This window comes from Euphorbia lathyris, chromosome 1 (genome assembly GCF_963576675.1).
Source record: "Euphorbia lathyris chromosome 1, ddEupLath1.1, whole genome shotgun sequence".
In the NCBI taxonomy this organism is placed as follows: domain Eukaryota; kingdom Viridiplantae; phylum Streptophyta; class Magnoliopsida; order Malpighiales; family Euphorbiaceae; genus Euphorbia; species Euphorbia lathyris.
In genome coordinates, this window is record NC_088910.1 from 105,249,011 (window position 1) to 105,270,149 (window position 21,139).

Consider the following 21,139-nt stretch of genomic DNA (forward strand, 5'->3'; position numbering starts at 1 on the left):
GCGAAAAAAATCGGGTTCCGCCTCCGATTTCGGAGGCGGAACCCATTATTTCGGACTAATTTTTTTAAAAAAAAACTTACCGGAACATTCATGAAGCCTTTTCCCCTTCCTTCCTTTGGCGGCATGTCGTTTTAGGTCGGGTTTTTTGAAAATCTAAAAAGCTAGAGAGGTTTTGAGAGTTTTTAGTTTTTGGTTTCAAATTGTGAGGAGGGCATAAATGTCAAAAGGTGCGGTGGAAAGTATAACCTTTGCGGTATATAGCTGTTCACTTTCATAATTTCATAGCCTGATAAACTTTTTGGGTAATTAATTTATTAGTCCTTATATTTTGATAAAACACACTGTTTAGTCCTTGTGTTTTAAAAAACACACGGTAAGGTCACTAACCTTTTTCTTGGTAAACTCTTTAGTCCTTTCGTCTATTTGTTAGATTTTTTACAGTTTATAAATTCAGAAATGACTAAATTACCATTTACTAATTATCAGTCAAAATTAATTCACACCTCTATGTCTTTCTCTCACAAAAAAATGAAGAAATAATTAAATCCCTAACCCATAATCGAATCACTCATGCTCACTCTTCCTATTTGAAAAGGGTAGTTAAGACATTATATTTTTATTTTAAATAAATTTTGACTCAAATTCAAATTGACTAATAGAATCTTCATGAGAGTCTAACGACATGGATTAAACAGTTCACCGAGAAAAACGTTAGAGACTAAACAGTTTATCGAGGAAAATGTTAGAAACCTTACCGTGTGTTTTTGAAAATACAGGGACTAAACAGTGTATTTTATCAAAATATATGGACTAATAAATTAATTACCTTTTTTAAAGATGTTTTTTCCCTTGGCTAAGTTATCAAGTTAAAGAAAGTTATGCAAATTTCTGTGAAACAGTAACAACGATTTTAGTAATAGGTTTGTAACAAAAAAAACAAAAACAAAAAAAATACTACAAATACTTAATTGTGAAACAGAAAAACTACACTTGTTGGCTAAAAAGTTTGGGTAATTAATTTATTAGTCCCTATATTTTGATAAAACACACTGTTTAGTCCCTGTATTTTCAAAAACACATGGTAAGGTCCCTAACGTTTTTCTCAGTGTACTGTTTAGTCTCTAACATTTTTCTCGGTGAACTGTTTAGTCCCTACCGTTAGACTCTCATGAAGATTCTGTTAGTCAATTTGGATTTGTGTTCTTCTTTTCCTTTATTTTCCTTTCCTTTAAACTCTAATGCATAAAAAACACATGGTAAGGTCTCTAACCTTTTTCTCAGTGAACTGTTTAGTCCTTTCGTCTGTTTGTTAGATTTTTTACCATTTATGACTTCGAAAATGACTAAATTACCCTTTACTATTTACCTTCAAACTTCAGAAGAGGAATCCAATTAAGAAGAAGCTATTTGTATGAAGAACAAGAAAAAAAACAGACCCAATGCTTACGAATTTGAACGATTAAGAAAAAAATCAAGAAGAAGAACACTCAAAGTTGATTTTAGATGCATTAGAGTTTAAAGGACTAAATAGTGTGTTAATAAATTAATTACCCTTTTCAAATTCCAACCTTTCAAGAGTGGCATGAAGTTCATTGTTATTCCAGTGTTAGTGCACGGAGAACAACAACATTAAAAAAGCTTAACATGTGAAGGGGATTAATTGGCTGTGTCAGCAATATCAAGAAAAATGAACAGAATAAAATTACAAAATCAATTGTATTAATAATAATATGAAATTATATAAAAAAAAAAAAAAAACGTAATTGCCGAATACTTTCCACCTGAAAATCAAACAACAGGACTATTGAAGCCTCTACTAGATAGGAGAGCAGCAACAACAAAGCCTTAGTCCTGAAATGATTCGAAGTCGGCTAATATGAACGTCATATGAAACCGTGAAATCAAGTCGTGTCAGCGACATAAATTCTCTACTTCCACTCCATCCTATCCATTGTCATGTTTTCTTCAATCTCCAATAAACTCATATCACTCTGAATAACCGGCGCATCAAGCGCTCTTCGTCTTACATGGTCAAACCACCTTAGTCGATTTTCCCTCATTTTATTCAAACCCTACTAGATAGTCTCCTCATTCATTCATGTCGCTCTTCATCTTAAGGCCTATTTGCCCAGTATCAGCAATTGTCTTCCAAGATACAACATCGTCAAACTCTATCGTGTACAGAGAAGCCGTCTTAGGCCTTTATAGCAATATCATTGCAACCAACCTCAACCATTGGCAACTGCAGTTTTGCTCAAACCCTAAGAAAACCCAATGTGCAATATAATCCCAAGTTTGAACAGATTAAGTAAATGGACAAATGCTGGTAAAATGCTTTAAAGAACAAGTTGTATCTGTGTAAATCTTAGATACAAATATCTACAAATTAACCCCAAAAAAGTCATCTTTCACTGTCTCATAAGGTGTCATCAGCACAGACATTATCTTTTGATCCAAACCTTAATTTGCTTCTGAATTTCTTTGGATATGAAGGCGAGCTAAACAATAATGCTAGAGATATTCTAATGCATAATTTGTGGTCTCTTTAATATATAATGTTTATAGACATTGGATCTAAAATTCAAACCTAATAACAAAGTCACATACCATTTCGTGAGAAGGAATTTCTTATCCTTGATGCAGTAAGTAAGATTTCAATTCCTTCCTGACCATCATCTTTCAGTAACTGCTAACATCAGATAAACATTTTCCTTTCACAAGAGATGATGAAGATTCAGTAACAGTAGACAGAAAAGAAAAAGGGATCAAGCCCAATCTGTTTATTTGAACATCCACAGTACTGCAGAACAATATGAAAAACAAATTCGTAACTTGAAAATCGGAAAGTATAACAGGGTAAATCAACAAAAAGATTTTTCTTCCTGTGCATTTTTATTGTCATCTGACAATCTGGGTTCATACTACATACTTCTAGTAAAGAGATATATATAGACCAATTTTTCATTTTACTAATACCAAAGCACTGATTGTTAAATCATGAAAGAGTTATCAAAAACTTATGTCCACCACATCATTAACTTATTTTTTTTCTAAAATATGGAGATTTAAGTACCAATATAGCAAGAGAAGTTACCTGGTAACAGAACACAATTCTGCAGTTTTGCACTTTGAGAAGTAACTGAGTGGCCATAAGCATGTAGCAAAGGAGAAAAGTGAGACATGAAGATTATCAATAGACGATTTATACCTATATCAATAAAATTTGAACTTCTTTTCTATAAACAACATGAAGATTTAAGCACCATTATAAATACAGAAGTTACCTGATATAAAAAATGTAATCTGTACACTTTAGAAATGCTGATTTTAAGTTCCAAAAAAAAAATGATATTAGAAAAAATAAGTAAAAGAGTGACCATAAATATGTCTCAAAGAAGCGGAAAAGTTCCATGTAGGAACAAAGAAATCACATATAACCACCCAAAGGTAAGCTTTTAAAGCTAATATCCAAAATAACATGGAATGAACTCATTATTTGTTGTAGCATACAACAACAAGATAACTAATAAGAACCACAAAGAGTAAGTCCAAAACATATTTGATTCGCCAAATCAGAAGTAACTTAACTACTAATGGATTCTAACTGAAGACATCAACTTACTTCTTCTGCATCAAGCACCATTCATTTTGGCTTTCTTGCTATCAAGATACATATCTAGTAATCCTGGGACTTTGTCAATGTACTTGTAGATATAAGACTTCAGGAACTCCTTCTCATTTCGCCTTAGTATTGACAATATATTCTTGTTCACTTTTATCAGCTCCTTCTGCTCCAAAACCTTCACAACATCATACCTCGGACGAAGTGTTTTTTCAACTGCAAAGTTGAATATTGTGGGAGTTGCAATTACATCCTTTGGCTCCAATTTCGTAGTGTTCAAGCAGAAATCCATTACATTCTTTATTTTCTTCTCTGAACATGATAAAAGAAATGGGTTTTTCTTCAAAGCCAACTTAATCTCCTGTTCTTCACATCCCATACTTTTCATAAACTCAATTTTCTTCTCCCAAGTGGATTTGCTCATTGATAAGATCGATCTAAGAGTATGTACAAAGATAGTAGAAGATGGTTCAAAACCCAAATTCTTAAGAAGATTCACTGCATAAGCCATCCTATCAAGATTCTGTGTTATAGGTCTAGGGTGCAAAGTTATAAATTTTCCTAAACTACTAGCAGACACTCCCTCCTTCTTTAAATAATCGAGATTTGGTTGTATATTATCCTTCAAATTAGAAGTCAATAACCATGAAAAGCGATGAACAGGCACACTACTAATTAACCAGCTCAAATACTCAAAAGAGGGTTTGATTTGAGAGTCTAAAGATCTTAACAAAATTTTATAATTTGACATGATAAGCATATGAAGACGCTCACCCACAAACCCTTTGTTTACAAAGTACTCAAGTTTTGGCTGCAGATTGTCTTCAACTTTGGATTGGAGAAATTTAGGTCGCTTTACAATCAACTCGGCCACTTGGGAATCGCTGAAATTATGAGATTTAAAGAGTTCCACCACAGATTGAGCATTTTGTTGATTCTTTTCATCTATCTGAAAATTCTTGGAAACAGAAAGAGCAGATTCTAAAGGAATCCCGCATGAATTAACGAGGTATTGAACTGTAAACGCGGATGAAGAAGTTCCGCTGGAACGCAATGGAGGAGCGGAAGAAAGTGTAGCATAAGATAGCAAAAAACGTTTTTGCATATGAGAAATCAGATTTTTAATTAAAATGTTGGACATTTTGGAAGCTGAAGAAATATGAATCTCCGAATTGGATCGGAAGATATCAAAATCTGGAGAGCTAGAGAAGAGAGAGTGGGAGTGCCGCCGTTCACAGGTTTAGGGCAAATACGTTGAAACGTTTTTTAAGTTTGGATATTAGATAGGGTGAAGAAGAAAAAAAAAAATGCCAATATGAGTTTGCCTTGTTTTTAAAATTAGTCTATCTTTAAAATGTTCAAAATAAAATTACGGGTAAGGTACCAAAATAGGTAAATAGTTTTTGGGAAAATATCAATTTAGGTTTCACGTACAAAATAGTATCAATATAAATTTAACGTTTAAAAAATTATATCAATTTAGGTTTCGATAACGGATTGGACACGTCATTTTTATTATTCCGTTAAGTTCTGATTTCTCTCTCCATGTACAATTGACAGATCTTAACATAGTAATATCAATGACGTGTCTCGTTCCGTTATCAATGTCTAAATTAGTACCTTTTTAAATGTTAAATCTATATTGATGTTATTTTATACGTATAGCCTAAAACTTATTTTAATACCTTACGTTGCTATTTTGTGAGTTTATTTTAACATTTCCTTCTTCATTATTTTGTGAGCAGTCAAAATAAATCTCAAGGGTCCTCCAAAGAGAAGGCAGATTTTAAAAAAATTAAATATTAAAGAAATGAGGTTCAAATATTGGCCAGTGATGCTATGTAAAGTAAATTAATTAGTCGGTGATGTTATGTAAAAGAATAGCTAAATATTAAAAAAAAAATTGAGGGCTCAATTTTTACTGTCATTTGGCAACAAAAGTTGAACCATCAACTGGTTGATGAATATAATTTTTTTTTATCATATTCTGTCCAATGAGAGAGTATGCTATAATGGGGTATATTGAGTGGTTCATTATACCTCATTAGAGATACTCTAAAGATTTATAGAAGTGCTTTTCTATGCAACTTCTAACGACGCCCCATACTAGAGTTTTAGCTTGGATTATGTGGCACCCTCCAGATAGGAAGTAGGTGAAGCTTAACTCGGATGGTGCTTGTAACGTTAATCTTGGTATGGCTTCAATGCGTGGCAATGACCGGTTCTAGGGGAGATGACTTAGGCACCGGTCTAGGACCTCTAATCTGAGAATATGATGAACTCGATTAAATAGATTCGATAATGAAAAATGAGATGTATACCATCTCATTGAGAATTGATTAGTTTAAAGAACAAAGTTGTACACCTATAGTTTTTCACTGGTAAGGTCCATTGAATCGAAACCATAGTATAACTTCCAATCTATCTTTTATATAAAATATAAAACTAATTTTAATTACAATATAATAATTCTTGAGATCTCAATTATTAAAAATTATCCATATAAATAATTATTATCTCCTATATAAATTTAATAATAATTAAGAATACAGTCTGATATAATAAAATTCAAAGTCGACAGCAATAGCATATATTGTCTTTTTTTTTTCAACTATCGCCTCTTAACTTCAATAGCGGGGCCCTCCAAATTATTTCACAACTTCTATCTTAACAATAATTGGGATAAGTTATAAATTTAGCGCTATGGTTATTCGGAGAGAGTGAATATAGCATTCATGTACAAAACAGTATAATTTTAAGCCAAATATTTATCAGAAAACGCAATTTTAACCCAATTTACCGAATATGAGCTTTTTTCGTTAACATAAATGTCAATTTCAAGCATTTTCGAGTGGTTAGAATGCTAGAGGTTCAAGGATAGCTAGAACTTGAAATTACACATGAAAAAACTCATCTTTCGTTAATGAGGTTTGAAATTGCACTGTCTGGTAAACTTCAGGCTTAAGAATGCAATGTTTTATACGTAAGGTTAATTTTTTTCTTCCCCACTAACCACAGGCTAGATTTATACCTTAACCCACAATAATATATACTTGTTAACGACTCTATTCTCTACCTAGAGCCTTTGAAATACTAGAGCGTCCCATGGCGGGTGGTTTGTTAGGGATTGGAGATGAGCTTGGTTAGATGGCTCTATTTTTCAATATTGACATTTGCTATGCTTTTCTCACCGAGTTATGGAGACTCTATTTTATTATGAAGCTTTATAAGAGTTATAGACATGTTTTATTGAATTGGATTCTAAAGTGATGTTAGGATTTTTTTTTTTTTTTTGTCACGTATTTGTTTTCTTGGCTGATAAAGAGATTTAGAAGTTATGAGACTTGGTTTATCCATCATGCAACTAGTTGATTGGATGATAAATTCGACAGTTAATCTTTCCGTTCACGAGTGTGATATACTTCCTACAAACATTTAACATATCTTACTAGATGATTAACATGAAGTTTGTTGTGATATGCTTATTTGCTTAGTGATCTTCTTCTTCCTTTTTTGTTGGATTGTTTGTTAAGCTTTCCCTTTATAGAAATTTTTGAGGAAAACTAAAGTAATCAATGCAGAGCATCATTTTTCTAAAAAAACTGTCATAGATTAGACTAAAAAGAAACAAATTTGTAATCACGCCCAGAATATTATTCTCTATAATATAAATTAGTAATTAAATAAGCAACCATGCAACTTAATTAAATTAAAAATAACATTGAGTATTCAAATTATTATTTTTTTTCAAAATTTCAAGGTTTGAATTATTAAATTTGAAATCCTTTTAGGCTGTATATAATTTTCAGACAAACTGTAGAAATAAGACCCAATAATAATAAATAGTAGTATAGTACTAGTTAACAGCTAACATAAACATTAATAATTCATAAGAAAGTTATTTATGTGACATACATTGCAAGATAATTTTCAAAGAGACCCAACAAAGCTTTCAATAACATTTAATTTTACGAAAATAATGTCTTACCCCCCACCCCACCATCTTTGGACCTGCTTAATTCCATCCTTACGTAATATATTTTCTCCTTTTTTTTTTTTTTTGTAGTAGCAAAAAACAATTAAAATTATCATATTCATAGTATTATTTTATGTAAATATTTTATAAATAATTCTTCAAGGGTTGGATCATGAGCAATTTTATCTCCAACGTTTAAAATTGTGCAATTTTAAACGCTAACGTTGGTAGCCAAGAGTATATCAATTCGTTCTAAAAAAATGATTTCATGTTTTATAGAATTGAAGATTAATATTTATAAATTCGATGAATTTTTTTGTCCAATTCGTACAAAAGACAGTATATTTTTTATTTTTTATTTTTTTCATATCCCAATATATGTTTGTGATTTGTTACTGATAAAATGACGCACGTGCGAAGTGTAAATGACAAAATTCAATCGAGAAGACAGTTTGATAAATTATTTCTCAAATTGACTCAATTTATCAACGTTATGGATAAAATTGCTCTTGACTTCCAACGTTGGGGTAAAATTGCACCATTTTAGACGTTATAGGTAAAATTGCTCATGATCTAAAACGTTAGGGGTAGTTTTGCACCTGTCAACAAAATCTCTTGGAAAAATTAAATTATTATAGGCTTCGATCATGAGATAAAATTATATTTTTTAAAAATATATAATTTAATATTCAGTTGACCTATTTTTTTTTTAAAAAAATTTGCTTGTGTAGCTTTATACAGAGGTTGATAGTCAACTTACATACTCCAATAATGAAAGAGTGAGATTTCAGAATCATCAACCATAACTCAAAAAAAAAAAAAAAAAAACAGATCTTGTAAATATAAATGAAAGTACATAGGCTAGATATACCATAAATAAATAGAAGTAGAGGGACTTAAATTATATAAAACATATATATGGGTCAATTTAGTACATTTAATGACCAAATATTACTTTCTTCTTCTACCTTATTATAGGTAAGACTTGAAATGATTTAAGTTATCTCCAAAAATAGAATGAAATTTATGACAAAGAAAAGTTTAATTGAGCAACATCATGAGCTCGAGCAGCCATTTCAGGTGTAGGATAAGTACCTAACCAAATTCTTGATTTCTTCCTAGGTTGTCTCATTTACCTTTTAACCTTTATCTCACAAGTATATCCCAATGCATCAGCTTTGACATGATCCATGTTTAGATGATCGATGCATTGATAGGGTTTGATTGTGAAAGCATTTTCTGACTTAATATTTTAAGATTTATTTTAGTTACAGTTTACATGACAAAATAGGTTATTCGGGTCAACTCCATTCGGTTCTATCCAGAACCACTTCGGGGTTGAAATTCTTTAAGCTTAGCACTTTCTTTTTCAAGAAAGGTCGCCGAAAGAAATGACTGGTCCAATAGACCATATCTTCATCTATTTTTTTTATGGGATGCGAGTAGTGCCGAAACAAAGGTTCGGTCAGACTAACATTCAAATTTTCACAAACTTCGTTAAAGTTAAGATGCTCAAGCTAGGCATTTGGGAAAATTTAGCAATGACATGAGGTGAATTCGTTCAGCACTACTACCGCACTATCAGGCAGGGGAAACCTCATTTCCCAATCCAAATATTGGGTAAACATACCCAATTTAGGTGAGGGAGGTAGATTGGCTCGTTCATTTTCTCGAGGAAGGGAGATAGTCATTCTCCGTAGCCAAGCATGTTGTTCTTCAATTATTCTAACATGATCTGTAGTCATAGAAGAGGGTTGAGCAGCAAATTCACTTTACAAATCTTTATATTTTTCAGGAGGCGAAGAAGGAGAAGTCTGAGTCATGGCTGAAAGCTGGATCTTTTTCGAAATGGCTTTTTAAGGTTTAAGAGCCATTTAAAGAAAGAAATAAAAAGAGAATAACAACGTAGAAGGAAAACTCACAAATTATAGATTGCAGACGCAAAGGCAGAAAGATAGAAGAACTTGGAAGCATCTTCTCCTTCAATTTATAATTAAGGGGGGGAAGATAGTGAAGAGTTTTTGTCATTATTATTTGAACAAACAATCGAAATCGAAAGGGAACATGCATGTGAAAAACTCTTAACATACATTTACTCTGATACATGAATACACTTTGCTCTGATATATAAATTCATAGATATAATCTCTTTCTCTGATACCTAAAACTGACCGTGTATCAAACTGAGTAAACACATGTTCCAACATATTGACCTCTTCTGAAAGCTGACCTAGGCTCATCTAAATTAGATCTTAGAAGGTCTAGAATCGAACTTAGTCAGTACAAGCATGCTTTGATTTTTCTCAATTAAATCTTGAAAGGTTTAGAGTTAAATTAATACAACCCTTACGGGGGAGTAATTTCAGAAGAACGAAAGACAATCCAATCATGGGGAATTTCAAAACTGAGTTCCATAATTAAAAATTTTGCCAACATCAAAATGGGGGAGTTTGTTGAAACACCTTTCCAACATGATTTTGATTTGACAAAATTATTTAAGTTAATCCATGATTAAGACAATTAAATTTAAGTGCTTTGATTTAATTGTACTAATGCGTTTGTTCAATGTTAAGTATAAAAATATTTATAAGAACAGGAATCAAGTTAGACAGAACATAGTCAGCATAATAACATAGCACGGGCTGAGTAAAGAATAACTTAGTACGAAAGAAGGAAAGTCTTCTTCAGAACCGAAGCTTACAAATGAAGCTGAGGAAAGAGCAACTCAGCATAAAAGAAGAGAAGTCTTCTTCAGAACTATATCTTGCAGAACGAAGCTGACCGTGGAAGCTGAGTGAAAAGCAACTCAGCATTGGAATTGGCGACAATCAAAGACAACGGTTATCAAAGTCATGCTGAATGATTGTAAGTCAGCACCAATGATCTGTTTGCTAAAAGACAAGATCCGACAACTGTCTGCACCAATAATAGAAACCTTGGAATTACGCAAAAAGTTAATTTCGAGATGCATGGGTCAAATGTCCGCTGGCTAAATGACGAAACCTGCACTACAAGACAAACCTGCGAGAAGAAGACAAGCCTGGCGCCTGCAGAATTCAGACGACAGGATTGGCCTGCAAATCTGAAGCTGACCAGAACATGTCGCATGAGAAAGCCGTTTGAATCCAACGGATAATTCCGGATTCAAATCATTTCTGCTTCAGACCTCAACTATAAAAGGACAAGTACACCTCTTGGATTATTGGCCAAAAAAAAACATAAGTGAAAAAGAGCATACATACAAAGCACATCAAAACAAGAAAAGATCTTACACCAAATTTCTATCTCTGTGTAAAAGCTAGAGTGATTTTTTGTAATCATCTAAAGTGTTCATGTCTGAAAAAAGAACAATTCTGTATCAATTGTAAAATTGAGAGGGTAGTGCTGAGTACTCGGTTTTAAGTACTCAGTGGTAGAGAAATCTAGGTGTTCGGTTATAGCACTTAGTAGGATTTGAGTAGACGAATAGAGGACGGTACTCTTGCATATTCAACTGCCTTGTAAACGGTTTGTGCTCTACCTTTAAAGAGCTCAGTATTGGATTTAAAAAGCCCGGAGGGATTCTGGGGACTGGACGTAGGCGGAGAGGCCGAACCAGGATAAGTCGTGCTGAGTAATTTCTAACTCTCCCTCAATATATATATATATATCTGTATGTGTTGCTTGCTATATTTACTCAGTATATAAATTGTTTAAGCTGACACTGAGTAAATCAGAGTGCTGAGTTGGAAGCTGACCAAAAAAGTGTCATTTTCCAACTCGCAAGTAAAACAGCTCTAGTTAGTATCTGACTAAATCTGTCTTACGCCTCACTCGGCCGTGCTGACCAAAGCTGAGTTGTAAAACTCAAAGAATTATATTAAGTCAGCATAATTAAAACGAAAAAGTTATATTAGATCCTAACCCCCCCCCATGGAACTAATCACACGGGACGAACAAGTGGTATCAGAGCTAAATAGCTCACTACTCAAAGATATAACTATCTTGAGCTGATCCCGATAAATGGCTGAGAACAGCACTCGTTTCCTTCCAGGGAACCAAACAACACAGATACTCCCTGAAGGATTATCAATTAGTCGGCCTCCTCTATTCTCTGGATCTAATTATACATTCTGGAAGAATAGGATGAAGAACTTTATTCAAGCCACAAACATGAGTGCATGGCTTACAATAGTTCAAGGCACATATGTGCCGTATAAAACTGTTAACGATGAGAAAGTTGTTAAGAGTGAAACTGAGTGGTCAGAAGATGACCTTAAGAAACTACAAAATAATGCTTCGGCTATCAATATGCTTCACTGTGCTCTAGATGCTACAGAGTACAATAAGATTTCAGGTTGCGAGTCAGCACAGGAGATATGGAAAAAGCTGGAGGTGACCTATGAAGGCACAAGCAAGGTCAAAGAGTCCAAAGTGAACCAACATATGAGACTATACGAGCTGTTCGAGATGAATGAAAATGAAGAAATCTCGAAAATGAACTCAAGGTTCACCAATATTATAAATGAGCTCAACAGGCTCGGAAAGAACTTCACCGAAGAGGAACATGTGAAGAAAATATTGAGAAGTCTTCCCAAAAGCTGGCAAGCTAAGAAGACAGCTATGGAAGAAGCTCAGGACTTGACCACGTACAAATACGACGAGCTGATCGGATCTCTGCTGACTCATAAGATCTCTATGAAAAACTTCGAAGCAAAAGAAAAGTCAGAAGACAAGAAACAAAAATCACTTGTCATGAAAGCTGACTCAACCGAAGCTGACTCATTAGATGATGAGGAGATGGCCATGTTTACAAGAAAAATGAAGAAGCTATTCAGAAAGAACGACAGGAACAGCAAGAGGCCATACAAAAGAAGCGACAGGTACAAAGCTGAGTCTAGTGACAGCAGATATAAAAAGGACAGCTCCAAGCCTGTCACATGCTTCGAGTGCCATCAAACTGGGCACATTAAGTCAAGATGTCCCAACTTAAAGAAAGAAAATAAGGGAAGCAAAAAGGCAATGGTGGCCACATGGAGTGACAGCGATGAGTCAACATCATCTGAAGCTGATGCCACCGAGTCAGCAAACATATGCTTCATAGTCGATGATGCTACTGACCGCACTCAATCTAAGCAAGCTGACCTCTCTGACGATTCTGACCAAGAGGAACACTCCAATGAGGTAACATCTCTACTCTTGCTTAGAAATGAAATGGTAAATGCCCTGAGTGATTTGTATACACTGACTAAAAAGTGTAACAAGAAAATAAAAGCACTCAGTAGGCGATGTGACGAGATTGAAGAGGTCAAACTCAGTGACCTTCGATATCTTCTCCAAGACAACTCAACTCTACATAGCAACATGGAAATTGTGCACAAGTTTGTCTCGGAAGTCAAATCAGATTCAAAGCAACTGAGTGTAGACAGGTTATATTTGATGCTACTCAGTGTCGGATACTCGAGGAAAAAACAAATAATTTGATTTTAACTGCCCCTCGTGTTGATAATGTATATATGTTGAGTTTAGAAAAACAGTTTTCCAAAAATATATGCTTAGTGTCTAAAGAGGATAACTCCTGGCTATAGCATAAGAGACTTGGTCATGTAAGCATGGACCTCCTAGCCAAATTAGCTAGAAAGCAACTAGTTGAGGGATTGCCCAAATTGAAATTTGAGAAAGATCAATTATGTAATGCTTGTCAGCAAGGTAAACAAACGAAAAAGTCTTTTCAAAGTAAAAACATTGTCTCAACCAAGAGGCCATTGGAATTACTACATTTGGACCTTTTCAGACCTGTCCAGCCACTCAGCTTGGGCGGTAAGAAATTTTCCTTAGCCATTGTAGATGATTTCTCTCGGTATACTATTGAAACACCTTTCCACAAGATTTTGATTTGACAAAATCATCCATGATTAAGAGACAATTAAATTTAAGTGCTTTATTTTAATTGTACTAATCTGTTTGTTCAATGTTGAGTATAAATATAAATAAAGATAAGTATAAATAGTAAGAGAGGAAGAGGTCAGCATAGAAGCCTAAAGTATCAAGCTGAGTGGAATCAAACTTAGCATCAAAAAGACAAAGACATACACGCCCACAACAACTGTCTCACGAAGCTGAGCTGACTAAAAATATACTCAGCTTGGAAACTGCCGATGACAGTGATTTACGCAGTAGAAGCTGAGTGATTCTTCAGGACAGCATGAAAAAGTCGTTTGCTAAAAGACAATGATTACCGCCACTCTGCACCAATAATTGAATCCTTGGAAATACGCAGAAGACACATTCCGAGATGTATGGGTCAATGAATTATTGGTAAAGGACAACTGGCGTAAAAAGACAAGCCAGACGCAAGAAGACAAGCCTAACGTCTGAAGAAATGTAGAGGAAGGGAATGGCCAGAACAGTCTGAAGCTGACCAGAATCTGTCCCCTAAAAGAGCCGTTTTAACATTAACGGCTAGATCATCTCAAAATGATCCAACACAGATTTTTCCTATAAAAGGACAATCAAACCTCTTGGATCATTGCTGAATCACAAGAAGAAAAATACAAGAGAGAAAAGATACAAAAGCACTTAGATACAAAAAGAGATCTTACACCCATCTTCTATTCCTTGTGTAAATGCTAGAGTGATTACTTGTAATCTTCTAAAGTGTTCTTTATTTAAAAGGAACAAGTGTTTATCAATTGTAAAATTGAGAGTGTAGTGCTGAGTGTTTGGTTGTAAACATTCAGTGGTAGAGAAATCTAGGTGCTGGGCTGTAGCACTTAGTAGGAGTTGAGTAGACGAATAGAGGAAGGTACTCTTGCATATTCAACTGCCTTGTAATTGGTTTGTGCTCTACCTTTAAAGAGCTCAGTATTGGATTCTAAAAGCCCGGAGGACTCTGGGGACTGGACGTAGGCAGAGAGGCCGAACCAGGATAAATGATACTGAGTAATCTCTAAACTCTCTCTCAATATATATATATATATATGTGTATGTGTTAGGTGTGAAGTTTACTCAGCATATAAAATTGTTTAAAGTTGACTCTGAGTAATTTCAAGTGCTAAGTTAGAAGCTGACCTCCAAGAGTGTCAATATCTAACTTATAAATAAAATAGCTTTAGTCAATATCCGGCCAAAGCTGTCTTATAGCATTTCTGGCTAAGCTGACCAAAAGCTGAGTTGACAAACTCGCAAAATAACTAAGTCAGCATACAATTAAGCAAAAAAAGTTATATTAGTTCCTAACCCCCCCTTTGGAACTAATCACACGGGACCAACAAGTGGTATCAGAGCCTAAGCTCACTACTCAAAGATATAACTATCTTGAGCGGATCCCATAAATGGGTGAGAACAGCACTCGTTTCCTTCCAGGGAACCAAACAACACAGATACTCCCTGAGGGATTATCAATCACTAGACCTCCCCTATTCTTTGGATCTAATTATACATTCTAGAAGAATAGGATGAAAACTTTATTCAAGCCACAAACATGAGTGCATGGCTTGCAATTGTTCAAGGTTCACATGTGCCATATAAAACTGTTAACAATGAGAAAATTGTTAAGAGCGAAGCTGACTGGACAGAGGATGACCTCAGAAAATTACAAAATAACGCTTCGGCTATAAATATGCTTCACTGTGCTTTAGATGCTGCAGAATACAATAAGATTTCAGGTTGTGAGTCAGCACGGGAGATTTGGAAAAAGCTTGAAGTGACCTATGAAGGCACCAGTAAGGTTAAGGAGTCCAAAGTCAATCAGCATATGAGACTCTACGAGCTGTTTGAGATGAACGAAAACGAAGACATCTCAGAAATGAACTCAAGATTCACCAACATCATAAATGAGCTCAAAAGACTTGGAAAAAACTTCACTGAAGAGGAACAGGTGAAGAAAATCCTGAAAAGTCTACCTAAGAGTTGGCAAGCAAAGAAAACAGCTGTAGAAGAAGCTCAGGACTTGACTACCTGCAAATATGATTAGCTAATCGGATCCTTGCTGACCCATGAGATCTCTATGAAAAATTTTGAGGCAAAAGAAAAATCTGAAGATAAGAAACAAAAATCTCTAGTGATGAAAGCTGACTCCACAGAAGCTGAGTCAACTGATGATGAGGAAATAGCCATGTTCACTAGAAAGATGAAGAAGCTGTTCAGAAGAAATGACAGGAACAGCAAAAGGCCATACAAAAGAGGTGACAGATACAAAGCTGAGTCTAGTGACAAATATAAGAAGGACAGCTCCAAGTCTGTCACATGCTTTGAGTGCCACCAAACTGGGCACATCAAGTCAAGCTGCCCAAACCTAAAAAGAGATAAGAAGGGAAACAAGAAGGCAATGGTAGCAACATGGAGTGACAATGACGAGTCAACATCATCCGAAACTGAGCAAAATGAAACTGCCAATATATGCTTCATGGCAGATGATGGAGCTGACCAATCTCAATCTGAGCAAGCTGACCTCTCTGATGAAACTGACCAGGAGGAACACAACAATGAGGTAACATCCCTACTTTTGCTTAGAAATGAAATGGTAAATGCCTTGAGTGATTTATATGCACTAACTAAAAAGTGCAACAAGAAAATCAAATCACTCAACAGGCGATGTGACGAGATTGAAGAGGTCAAGCTAAGTGACCTCCAATATCTTCTCCAGGACAACTCAGATTTACATACCAACATGCAAATAATGCATAAGCTTGTCGTGGAGGTTCAATCTGAGTCAATAAAACTTAGAAAGGATGTTATGATCTTACAGAGTCAAACAAAAGGCTCAAAAAGAAATAAACCCCGTACTGAGTACGCAAGTACTAGTCAGCATAAGCAATTCACTCAATGTGAATGTTGTGGAAAAAGGGGGCACACAAAAGAAGTGTGTTGGCATAACAAGCGAGTTGTCCAATGTGACTTCTGCGAAAGAAAATGACATTCCACAAAGGTATGCTGGCATGCTCAGCACAATAATGATGACCGCACTCAGTACAACCCCCAAAGGGTAAAATTTTGTGACTTTTGTGGTAAGCCAGGCCACACTATAAAAGTATGTCGTCACAAATTAAAGTATGATTTTGCACCTGTTTACACTAACAAGAAAGGACCCAAAAAGAATTGGGTACCTAAAAATGAATAGTTTAAAATGCAGGTTTGCTTGACATGCGTAGAGAAGTCAAAGCTGTGGTATATAGATAGCGCATGCTCAAGACACATGACAGGTGATGAAACACAATTCATCACACTAGAGCTTAAACGAGGTGGAAGTGTAAGCTTTGGAGACAATAAGAAGGGTAAGATAGTCGGCTCAGGTACTATCGGAGGAAACCCAACTATTGAGTCTGTCTCCTTAGTCAAAGGTCTCAAATACAACCTACTGAGTGTAGCTCAGCTTTGCATGAGTGGCAGAAAGGTTGTATTCGATGATACTAAGTGTCAAATACTCGAAGGGAACACAAATGAATTAATTTTAACTGCCCCTCGTGTAGATAATGTTTACATGCTAAATTTAGAAAAACAGTTTTCCAAAAACATATGCTTAGTGTCTAAAGAGGATAACTCCTGGCTATGGCATAGAAGACTTGGGCATGTCAGCATGGATCTTCTTACCAAATTAGCTAGAAAGCAATTAGTTGAGGGATTACCCAAATTGAAATTTGAGAAAGATCAATTATGTAAAGCTTGTCAGCAAGGGAAACAAACCAAAAAGTCATTTCAAAGTAAAAATATTGTCTCAACCAAGAGACCATTGGAATTACTACACTTGGATCTTTTCGGACCTATCCAGCCACTCAGCTTGGGAGGTAAGAAATTTTCCTTGGTCATTGTAGATGATTTCTCTCGGTACACTTGGATCATCTTGCTGAGTAGCAAAGATGAAACTTTTGAGATGTTCACTACACTTATCAAAAGGCTTGAACTTGACAAAGACCTAAAAGTAGCTCATATTAGAAGCGACAATGGTGGAGAATTCAAAAACCAATAGTTTGATGAATTCTGTGAAACCAGTGGTATTGACCACAATTTTTCTACTCCTAGAACACCTCAACAGAATGGGGTTGTTGAAAGGAAGAACAGAACAATTGTCGAAATTGCTAGAACCATGCTGAGTGAAAATAGGCTTCCAAAGTACTTCTGGGGTGAAGCTGTCCACACAACATGCTATATACTGAATAGGGCTCTAGTGAGACCTATACTTCAGAAAACCCCATATGAACTTTGGAAAGGACAAAAACCCAACATTGGTTACTTTCGTGCTTTTGGATGTAAATGTTTCATACTCAATACAAAGGACAATCTTGCAAAATTTGATGCTAAAGCTGACGAAGCGATCTTCTTAGGGTACTCAACAAACAGTAAAGCATATAGAGTCTATAATAAACGAACTCAGGTTGTAGAAGAGTCTGTTCATGTTGAGTTCGATGAAGCTGACCCAACAGGAAAGACAACTCAGCTCACTGAAGATGAACCAAGCTCAGCTTCCGCTGATCAAAATGGAGCCTCTGAATCATCAATACAAGGGCTGACCAAAGGTAAGCAAGAAATTGAAATAACATTTACTGACCAATCTATTCCTGTAGAGATTGTAGAAACACCTATTCCAAATGACTCAACATTGCCTAAAGAAATAAAAATCCCAAGAGGACATTCAGAAAAGTCTATTCTTGACGCTGCTGACAACAAGCTGATGACCAGAGATCAGCTCAGGAAATACCTCAGCAATGTTGCATTCGTCTCAATACATGAACCAAAGAACTTTGCTGATGCTGAGCACGATGAATATTGGATCAATGCCATGCAAGAAGAGTTTGACCAATTCACCAAAAATGAGGTATGGGATTTAGTGCCTAAACCTAGCAACCAAAAGCCTATAGGAACTAAGTGGGTGTTTAGAAACAAACTAGATGAGCATGGAAATGTAATAAGAACCAAAGCTCGACTTGTAGCCCAAGGCTATAGTCAGCAAGAGGGTATTGACTATGGGGAAACATTTGCACCCGTTGCTAGGTTAGAAGCAATACGTATATTATGTGCCTATGCCAGTTTCATGAACTTTAAGTTATACCAAATGGATGTCAAAAGTGCATTTCTTAATGGTTTCATAAACGAAGAGGTATATGTGAATCAACCTCCTGGTTTTGAAGATCCAAAATTTCCAAACCACATTTATAAACTTAAAAAGGCCCTGTACGGCCTAAAACAAGCTCCAAGAGCTTGGTATGAGAGGTTGACCAACTTCCTGCTAACCAGGAACTATGTCAGGGGAAAAGCTGACACAACCTTGTTCATTAAGAAAAAGGGGAAACATACCCTACTTGCACAAATATATGTAGATGATATAATATTTGGTGCTACTGACGAATCTTTTTGCAAAGAATTTAGCAAACAGATGCAAACGGAGTTCGAGATGTCCATGATGGGGGAACTCAACTTCTTCCTTGGACTCCAAATCAAGCAAGGTAAGAATGGCATCTTCATAAACCAGTCCAAGTACACCAAGGAAATGTTAAAGAAATTCAATACGATGGACTGCAAACCAATATCAACCTCTATGGGTACTGATACTGTCCTATGCAAAGATGAGAAAAGTAAGTCAATAGACACTAAACTCTATCGAGGTATGATAGGTTCGTTACTTTATCTCACAGCTAGTAGACCAGATATATAGTACTCAGTATGTTATTGTGCGAGATATCAAGCTGACCCCAGAGAATCTCATCTAACAGCTGTAAAAAGAATCTTTAGATATTTGCAGAGTTCAGTTGATGCAGGTCTATGGTATCCAACTTCAAATAACTTCACACTCATTGGATATACTGATGCTGACTATGGACGAGATAAACTAGAACGTAAGAGCACTTCAGGAGGATGTCATTTCCTTGGAAGATGTCTAGTATCTTGGTTCAGCAAGAAGTAATCATCTGTGGCCCTGTCTACAACTGAAGGTGAGTACGTGGCTGTTGGAAGCTGTGTTGCACAAGTCCTCTAGATAAAGCAACAGCTTGAGGATTATGGAGTGAAGACTGAAACAATAGAGATCAAATGTGACAACAAGAGTGCCATTGATCTGTCCAGAAATCCAATCCAACATAGCAGGATGAAGCATGTCAGCATAAGGCATCACTTCATCAGAGATCACGTACTAAAAGATGAGATCAAGCTGACCTATGTGCCAACAAATGAACAGCCTGCAGATATCTTCACCAAGCCCTTGGCACGTGAACAATTCAACATACTAAGGGAAGCTATCGGTATGTCTAATCCCCTTCAATAAATTTCTAAGTAAATGTTGTATGAGTGCCATGCTGAGTGAAAATTTGAACGCTGTGCAAATGCCATGCTGAGTAAAATAAACTACTACTGAGCTCAAAATGTAGAAAAATCACCTCATACTGAGTTGACATACATGTGGTGTGATTATCATGAGTAGGTACATATACTGAGCAACTATCATATACTAAGGTAGGAATTCACCTCGATAAGAACTAGGTTCTCAGTATCCCAAACGGTTCATTTTCTAGGAAAATTGCGCTAAAACCCACTTGCACCATTAAATGCCAACACGTGTAATAAAAAGCACCTAGGAGAGGCAAACAATTATGAGACAACCCATGCGCCGGAAATGTCATAAATGACAGAAGTTCTGTCGATTGAACGCCCCAAGGAAAAACGGCCACTTCAATTAATAGGACCGTTTTAGGTATATATAAATAATGGATAAATTACTCCTCAAATCTTTTAACACGTAAATCCTTTGGTATTTAGAATCTCTCTCTCTCAAATCTTCCACAAAAATTTCTGAAAATGACTAACACTCAGAGACTCTCCGGTGAAAATTTCGGAAAATTGATCACCTATGAAAGCCCCAAATCTACTCCTCAGTCTAATCTAACTCCGAGCAAGCGCCGATAAACGGACCCAGCAAGTTCCTCAAAACAGAAGAAACCCAAGGCCAGAACCATGGTAAAGGTTCACACGAAGGTCCACAACCTGGAAGTCCTAAAATGCCGCTGGTTCTCTCCCAGCTTCGTCACCACCGAAAAACCATTCTGTGAATGGATTGAGAAGAACGAATGGACAGGCCTCTTCTCTCTCCCCGGAACCACCTATCCTCGGTTGGTTAGGGAATTCTACTCCGGTCTCCATGTTGACAAGGACGATGCTGACTATTTGGAGATACACGTTAAAGGTCACAAGATTGTAATCACTCCGTCCTACTTGGCAACCTTACTCAACTTGCCTAACAAAGGAACCGAGTTTAGAACAACAAAAGAAAAGGTATCAATGGAAAAGCTTGACCAGATGAAGGGATTTTGCAAACCCAAAAATTACAAAGGAGAAATCCCCAGCACCAGTATGGGGCAAAACCAGAAGATGGCGCACTACCTATTCACCAACTTCATCTTTCCTAAACTCAACTCGGTCTCGTCTGCCTCCAACTTTGAGCAGTGCTTTATATGGCACATGCTAACTTATTGCCCACTCAATATGCCTATATTTTTTTGTAGGAGCACTTCAACGTGGGGGTAAGAAACTTCGACTAGGTTCTCTAATCACCAAGATCCTTGAAGATCACAAGA

The 21,139-nt window shown here is 35.8% G+C and overlaps 1 protein-coding gene across 11 annotated transcripts; it reads right to left on the reverse strand.

Annotated features, from left to right (window-relative positions):
- Window positions 1-1,656: 1,656 nt before the first annotated feature.
- LOC136210289 (uncharacterized) lies at window positions 1,657-4,922 on the reverse strand. Of its 11 annotated transcripts, none has more exons than XM_066001739.1 (5): window positions 3,623-4,922; window positions 3,285-3,321; window positions 3,095-3,139; window positions 2,608-2,686; window positions 1,657-2,261 (listed from the first exon to the last, which is right to left on the reverse strand). In XM_066001739.1, the coding sequence occupies exons 1-5, from the start codon at window positions 3,631-3,633 to the stop codon at window positions 2,203-2,205; spliced, it is 231 nt and encodes a 76-aa protein (XP_065857811.1). In that variant the 5' UTR covers window positions 3,634-4,922; the 3' UTR covers window positions 1,657-2,202. The 11 variants fall into 10 exon arrangements, 2 of the variants coding, with proteins under 2 accessions (XP_065857811.1, XP_065857810.1); XR_010677997.1 differs by having other exon boundaries at window positions 1,657-2,242; XR_010677994.1 differs by having other exon boundaries at window positions 1,657-2,242; window positions 2,608-2,800.
- Window positions 4,923-21,139: the final 16,217 nt, after the last annotated feature.

Coding starts and splice junctions, on each gene's coding strand:
- LOC136210289 (XM_066001738.1), bottom strand. CDS start 4,763: ATGTCCAACATTTTAATTAAAAATCTGATTTCTCATATGCAAAAACGT.